At 47.8% G+C, this 7,724-nt stretch overlaps 1 protein-coding gene across 1 annotated transcript in view; it reads left to right on the forward strand.

Moving 5' to 3' along the window:
• Positions 1-7,724, forward strand: part of LOC123769137 (protein unc-13 homolog 4B) — a 441,599-nt gene that overhangs the window by 154,719 nt on the left and 279,156 nt on the right. Inside the window, exon 6 of the mRNA XM_069309818.1 lies at positions 2,162-2,283. Within this exon, the coding sequence (XP_069165919.1) occupies positions 2,162-2,283 (122 nt within the window). The remainder of the gene's footprint in view (positions 1-2,161; positions 2,284-7,724) is intronic.

Genomic DNA, 7,724 nt, shown 5'->3' on the forward strand with positions numbered 1-7,724 from the left:
AAATGCTCTACAAATCAAGGGGCCCAGAATGTGGAATGACCTTCCCAACCATGTTAAAGACTGTACCTCTCTCAACCAGTTTAAGTTAAAAACGAAGCTATAACTAATAAATTCCCTGTAACCTACCTTACCCCTCTGTTGTCAACCCATGTATGTTTTTTTTTTTTTTTTTTTTTTTTTTTTTTTTTTTTTTTTTTTTTTTTTTTTTTTTTTTTTTTTTCCCAAATCAACGCTGTTTGAATGTAATTTTCTGTAATAATTTGTAATTGTATTTGTGCTGCTTTTTCAACAATGTTCCCCCCTCTTTTACCTCTATTTTTATTTGTACTCAACACATTTTATTCTTTTTACCCATTAGTTGTAAGCTTTAGTCATTAATGTTTTTCCTGCCCGAAACGCTTTGCGTAATAGTGGCTTTAGGCATTGTATGTACTAGCTCTATCTATAAAGCCAACAAACTTTGTAAAATCTCTTTATGTATGTACATTACCTAAATAAAAATTATTATTATTATTATTATTATTATTATTATTATTATTATTATTATTATTATTATTATTTGTACGTTTCCAGCCTTTCTCCGTCCTTCTGGCGACAGTTGAGACGGTTGCTTTCCGAAGGGGTTCTTGGGATATTGATGCTTGATTGGTTCGGCCGGGGGTGCGTCCTGTGTTGTTCGGTTGCGCTTTTTTGCCGTTACCTGCGTACCGTGTCTGGGGGTGCACTTTGGGTTGATCTGGTTCCCTTCGTTCCCTGTTTCAGGGCTCGGGTCTCCTAGGTCGTCCGCAGAGTTTTTAAGTCTTCCAGCCTGCGGTCTGTCCTTGCGCCCATGCTGTTCGGACGTTTGCAGCTTTCGCTGCTGTGTTGGTGACGTCTAGGGTTCATTTCGGGCGCAGGGATTTGAGGGTCGCACAGGCTCTTGGCCGCCCATTTTTTATGGGCGTCTGCTCCTGTGCGTTCTTGTTGCCTTGGGTCGCAGGTTGCAGCCTGTTGTCTCGGCTTCGCGTTACGGAGTTTGTAGTGGCTGCCTCCCGGGTCAGCCCTATCTTTTCCTTCTCTTTGGGTATGAAGCTCCAGAGTGCCGTAGAGGCTCCCCCACAGAAAACCAGTGTTGAATGTAATGAAACGCCATTTTCTGGTTGAACCCAGAAGGCTCCCTGGTAACCTATCCTCCCACCGGTCGGCGTTTTTTTCACGTTGGTTGAAGCTTAGCTTCCGAACTGATGCTAGGCAGCTGGCGCAGTAGGTCCTGGGCTTCCCCCTCCCCCTCTCGCGGCAGGGAGGGCTGCGCAGACGATCGGTGCGGCAGTAAAGTGTGATGTTTGTTTATTTGCTTGTTTCCTTGGGATTGTAGGGAGTTTCTACCTCTCTGTTCGGTTTTTTGTTTTAGGTTTTACCATGTGGGGTTTGTTTTGTTATGCCTACCTTTCTGGGTGCCTAACCCTGATCGATGGCAGATAAGGAAAACCCCAACCACAAGGGGTTTTTTCAGGGCCATTGCTCCCTGAAACCTCTCTGAAGGGGGCCAGGTTCAGGTGCTGGTCCCTGGTAGGTCTGAACTCCTTATGCTAATGTCCCGGTCTAATATAACATACATTAGCCCGATAAGCTCCAGGGTGCCTCCGGGGCTTACCCAGAAAATGGCATTTCATTGCATTCAACGCTGTTTTTTTTTTACAAATTTATTAATCCACTTGTTAGCTGTGACCGTCCAAAGCACACTCAAACGTTTATACTCTTTTTTCAGCTTTCACACGTCAATTTTCATGCTACATCATTCATTTTGGTATCAAATTGTTTGCAATATCATGGTGCGCATTTTAAAAACAGTCCCATAATATTTTGTACAATAATTTTTATTTTTTCAAATATTTTTAATTGTTGACGCAGGTTGCATCATCGGGCCTACTCCGTATTTTGGTTTTATGACGTCGACACCGTCATCGGGCCGCGAAAGTGTTAATTGATTCCTTTGGGAACTTCACTTTAATTTACCTGAATTTTTAATATAAGTAATTACCCTTTTATCTGAGCTTTCCATGAAATTGACACTGTCTCTTCAGGACATTATTATATTATTTGTCTATTTTATATATAAGTAATGTTTTGCAGTGCCAGTCTTATAGATTTTGTATAATAATAAAAGGTAATTATCTGGCAGGAAATCAGAAGCTCGCTAAAAATGTGGACATCAACTCAAATTGATAGATTAAGGAATCTCACAACTTACTTCCCAGCCTCGACCAAATATATCTCATGTGATCAACTCAAAGGCATGTTAAGGTTAGTGTATGAGGCAATTTATTTGAAATTTACACTTTATCTAAACTAATAAGTAACTAGAAATTCAATTTAAGTGAAGTGCTTGTATGTGTGTAATTTGGTTATCTAAGTGTATTTACTTAACCCTTAAACTGTGCAACGCGCCTGCAGGCTCACGTCTGGTTTGCGCAACGCGCCTCCGGGTATTTGTATTTTTCACGTTCCATTCAAAACTCCCGCGGCTACATGGGGTTCACATCAGCTTCCTCAGGGCTCTTGTAAACAGACGCCATCTATAAAAAAATTCGTGGTCCACATTCCCGGGTGTGGGAGCCTCAGTAGTGAGTGAGCAACCAAGGCTGGCGCTCGCAGTATGAGCGCACATCATACCCCAAGGCGGGGTACGGGGTGAAGGGGGGAGTGATGGGGGAGGCTCTCGAGCTGCCTACAGTGATGTTAGTGGAAAGTTAGTGCGTTCATAAGCAAATTGGTGAGTGTAGTGTTAAAACAAAGTGCACTAGTGATTTCCCCGAGTGTTTGATAGTGTGTAACAAGTGTGACGGCGGCCTCCCTCGCGTGCCCCCCCTCCACCACCCCCGCCCGCCATCTTCCCCCACCCCGCTACCTGCGCCCGACCCAGCCAGCCGCCCATCAACACACAGCCTACCCACACACGGTGCCCAGGCCATGCCCAACTCCCCCAGGAGGGTAATGCTTGCCGTGTTACTCTCCATCTGGGAAGGAGAGGGTGCACTCAGCGGGCAGCCAGGCGTCATCACATCTAGGCATGGCACATGTCGCACCTGACACACAGCCTCTTTCCAGCCAAGAAGATGGCCACCCAAGAGGAAACTGTCAAGTGTGTGACATACGGTATCGTCTCAATTCAAATGGAACTGTCTGCTATCATTCTCTCAATTCAGGTGGTTGTCTAGGGTCTAGGCGCCTGCCCCGGGGCAGTGACGATGGACAACCTGCTGCAGGAGCGAGGAACAATACCTCCCTCAACTTCATTTCAGCAGATAATCTGCTTGAAGCAATCAAAGCGACGTCCACCAGGACCTTGCCCCACATCCCCAAGGCTGCCCGTCATCAAGCAGCAGCCAAACTCACCAGTCTGCTGACAAAGGTCAACAATGCTCCCAGAACCTCTGGACCGTGGCACAATCTCCTTCTATTTGGGAATGCATGCCTAGCATTACCGCCCAGGAGAGACAAGTCATTAGCAACCTCTGTAATCAGGGCACTTAATGAATTCCCCAGAGCAGACAACCTGGTCCCCCTCCCCCCTCGTGCCAAGAACACCAGCCGCAGGACGACCAACAATAACTCATCTGAGAACCACAAAATGAGAGCACAGATCACCAGGAAAATAGAAGAGAGCAATACCCCAGGTGCCATCAGAATCATGACCAGCGATGACACTATTGCCCCCAGGAACGCCACGACCGCAGAGGCTCTTCAAGACAAACACCCACCCAGAGCCCCCAACAGCAGCAGGGATCCCCAGGAAAACAATGCTGGCATAGAACCCTTGACTGTTCGAGAATCTGAGGTGTACAAAGCAGCCATGTCTTTCCCAACTGGTTCAGCAGGGGGCTTTACAGGCCTAAGACCCCAGCACATCAAACAAATGCTGAACCCGGTGCTTGGAGATGCTGCAAAGGATCTTCTAGTGGAACTTACCAGATTCTCCAACATGTGTTTGGCTGGCGGCATCCCTGAGGACATCAGGCCTGTCTTTTATGGAGCAGCACTCTGTGCTCTAAAGAAGAAGGATAGGGGTATCAGGCCCATTGCCGTTGGCAATACCCTTCGACGCCTTGTAGCTAAGGCTGCAGTGAGATCTATCAGCCAGGAAGCAGTCACCTTGCTGAAACCTCATCAGCTCGGGTTTGGGATCCCCCTAGGTTGTGAAGCTGCAGCACATGCAGCGCGGGCTTACATTGCTGATCTCCCGGACCAGAAGGCACTAGTAAAGCTTGACTTCAAAAATGCCTTCAATCAAGTCAGACGAGACGCTGTCCTCAGGGCTGTACACAACCATTTCCGTCCCCTTTACCCATTCATCCGATCGTGCTACAGTGGGGACTCTAAGCTTCTTTTTGGGGAGCATGAAATAAACTCCTGTGAAGGTGTCCAACAAGGTGACCCCTTAGCCCCCCTCCTTTTCTGCCTAGCTATCAAAGAGGTCACTGATAGTCTGACAAGCGAGCTAAACATCTGGTACCTGGATGATGGCACTCTAGCTGGAACTCCGGAAACCATTTTGGAGGATATAAGGAAAATCCAGGAGCAGGGAGCAGCCTTAGGCCTCATTCTCAATGCATCCAAATGTGAAATAATCTCCCGCAACCCAGACATCACTGGGCAAATACAAAATGTTCTTCCAGACATTCTCGTTGTCGAGCCACCGGACTGCACTCTCCTGGGTGCCCCCATTGGCCCACGAGCAATCGAGGAGGTCCTGGTTGCAAAAATCACTGACCTAAAGAGAATGCAGGACAGGATTGACAAGATTGATGCCCATGATGCTCTCTTTCTCCTTACAAGATGCCTGTCTCTCCCTAAGTTGACCTACTTTCTGAGATGTTCTCCATCCTACAGCAGCCCTAAGTTAAATGTGTATGACACCCTTCTGAGGTCCATGCTGGTGAAAGTCCTGAACCTGCCATTGGACGACTCTCAGTGGGAGCAAGCAACCCTTCCTGTAAGACTCGGCGGCCTTGGTGTCCGCACAGCCTCCCAAATTGCTCTACCAGCCTTCCTTTCCTCCTCTCATGCATCGCACGACCTCGTCAGAGATATTTTACCTGCAACCCTGAGGGATTCAGCAGGAATACACGATCCTGCTTTCACTGAATGTTCAAATCAGTGGGATGTTCTTGCAGCCCCAGCAACCATTATAGAGCCAACAAAACAACACAAACAGTCCGGCTGGGACCACCCTCTAGTGGAAAAAGTAGCTGATGCCATGCTCAGCGTCGCAACATCATACAAGGAGAAAGCCCGCCTCAGAGCAGTGCGTGCCCCCCATGCAGGAGACTTCCTCCTGGCAGTACCCATGTCAGCAATGGGCACGCGCCTAGATCCAGAATCCCTTCGTGTAGCAGTAGCCCTCCGCCTTGGTGCCCCAATTCACACTGAATACAAGTGTATTTGCAACAGGGTGGAAGCAGACCAATACGGACTGCATGGGTTGCATTGCGGAAGCACAAAGGGCTGGCATGCAAGACACAACGAGGTCAATGACATCATCAAGAGAAGCCTCGTCTCAGCTGGGTGCCCAGCGGAGAGAGAACCTCGCATCCTAGGGGTCCAAAACCCGGATTTCCCCGCACTTTGCCCTGATGGCATCACCATATACCCATGGAAGGAGGGTAGACAGCTGGTGTGGGACTACACATGTGTATCCACCCTGGCTCACACCTATGTACACTTCGGAGCTGATCAAGCAGGTGGGGCGGCCAACCACAGGGAAACAGCAAAATCACTCAAGTACAGTACAACCTCGATTCAACGTACTATATGGGACCACCCCCAGTTCGTTGGAGCGTTGGATTCGTTGCAAGAGGTGACCTTCAAGAGGCGTTTGCGTCAGTGTCTTTTTTTTTTCTTGTACACAATAAAAATGCATTGTATCATATTACTTACTGTACCTATATTTTACTACTCTACTAAAAATACTGTAATTCATGTATTTACCTTATTGTTGGAGTTATGTCCATCTTGAAGTTTTGTGAAGTTGTGAATGCTCTACAGTAAATAGGTACTGCAGTGCATTAAGCCGTTAGCACTGTATTATTAAAAGTGGTTTTGCTGTATGTTGAGTACTACAATACAGTTCTTGAAAACTATTGTACATTAGAATTATTGCAACTTTAATTTTAACACTATGTACACACTTGAATTTAACACTTATTCTAATTGTTCACTTCACACACGATGTTTTTAGATGTTTGCATCAGCTTTGCTGGTGCTCGCTGCTGCTGTGTTGGCTTCAGCTGCTTTTGTGCTGGTGCTGGGTACAGCTGTGCTGGTGCTGGGTACGGCTGTGCTGGTGCTGGGTACGGCTGTGCTGGTGCTGGGTACGGCTGTGCTGGTGCTGGGTACGGCTGTGCTGGTGCTGGGTACGGCTGTGCTGGTGCTGGGTACGGCTGTGCTGGTGCTGGGTACGGCTGTGCTGGTGCTGGGTACGGCTGTGCTGGTGCTGGGTACGGCTGTGCTGGTGCTGGGTACGGCTGTGCTGGTGCTGGGTACGGCTGTGCTGGTGCTGGGTACGGCTGTGCTGGTGCTGGGTACGGCTGTGCTGGTGCTGGGTACGGCTGTGCTGGTGCTGGGTACGGCTGTGCTGGTGCTGGGTACGGCTGTGCTGGTGCTGGGTACGGCTGTGCTGGTGCTGGGTACGGCTGTGCTGGTGCTGGGAACGTCAACAGTGCCAGTAACATTTTGTATAATCTTATCATCTGTTAAATGACCATTGATTAAATGATTTATTAATTTTATTATTTCGGAGCCGTAGTCACTGAACTGTGGCGACGAATTGAAACGAGAAACGCATGGTGTGTGTGTACAGGGATTAGACCCGTCCACTCGCTCACGCTGGAGTTGTTCCAACAAATAATTTCTCAAATAGCAGATGTCTATCATATTACAGTATATTTTCGGTTTTATTTAGTTTAGTTTAATTAGGATAATAAAAAGCTATTAAAGCATTGGTTTTAGAAATGATTTATTAGTCTGAAACTTTCAAAGTCATGGGTCACTGAACTATAACGACACAGACGAAGGAAAACCAAGTGAGGTTTACAGAACAGCCCTTATCTGTCCACCCTCACTCACCTTGTTTTATCACAGAAAATGTCTATAAGGAGATTTTACGACATGTAGCTAGCTAATCACGCTTCAGCCTTTAAATTAATTTACAAAGATACATTTGCCACAAATCAGTGGGAGGTTGGGAGGGAGGTGGGCAGGCAGAGCTTGTGAGGGAGAGGCAGGGAGGGAGGCAGGCACGGAGGGAGACAGGCACGGAGGGAGGCAGGCAGAGCTTGGGAGGGAGGCAGGGAAGGAGAGGATGGAGATGGATTGATGGTAGGATGGAGGGAGGGATGGAAGGATGGATGATTTGAGGGTGTGTGTGTGTGTATGGGCTGTAGGGGTGGGGGGGGAGGTGTGTCGGTGGTGGTGAAGGGACCGACTCGCTGATAACCCTAACTCTGACCCAGTTAACTTTTTTTTTTAACTTGATTTGTTTCTTCAATTCTGGATGGATGGAGGGAGAAAGGGGATGGAGGGAGGGGATGGATGGATGGATGGAGGGGATGGATGGATGGATGGATGGATGGATGGATGGATGGATGGATGGAGGGGATGGATGGATGGATGGATGGATGGATGGAGGGAGGGGATGGATGGATGGATGGATGGATGGATGGATGGATGGATGGATGGATGGAGGG

Source organism: Procambarus clarkii, chromosome 66, assembly GCF_040958095.1.
Source record: "Procambarus clarkii isolate CNS0578487 chromosome 66, FALCON_Pclarkii_2.0, whole genome shotgun sequence".
In the NCBI taxonomy this organism is placed as follows: domain Eukaryota; kingdom Metazoa; phylum Arthropoda; class Malacostraca; order Decapoda; family Cambaridae; genus Procambarus; species Procambarus clarkii.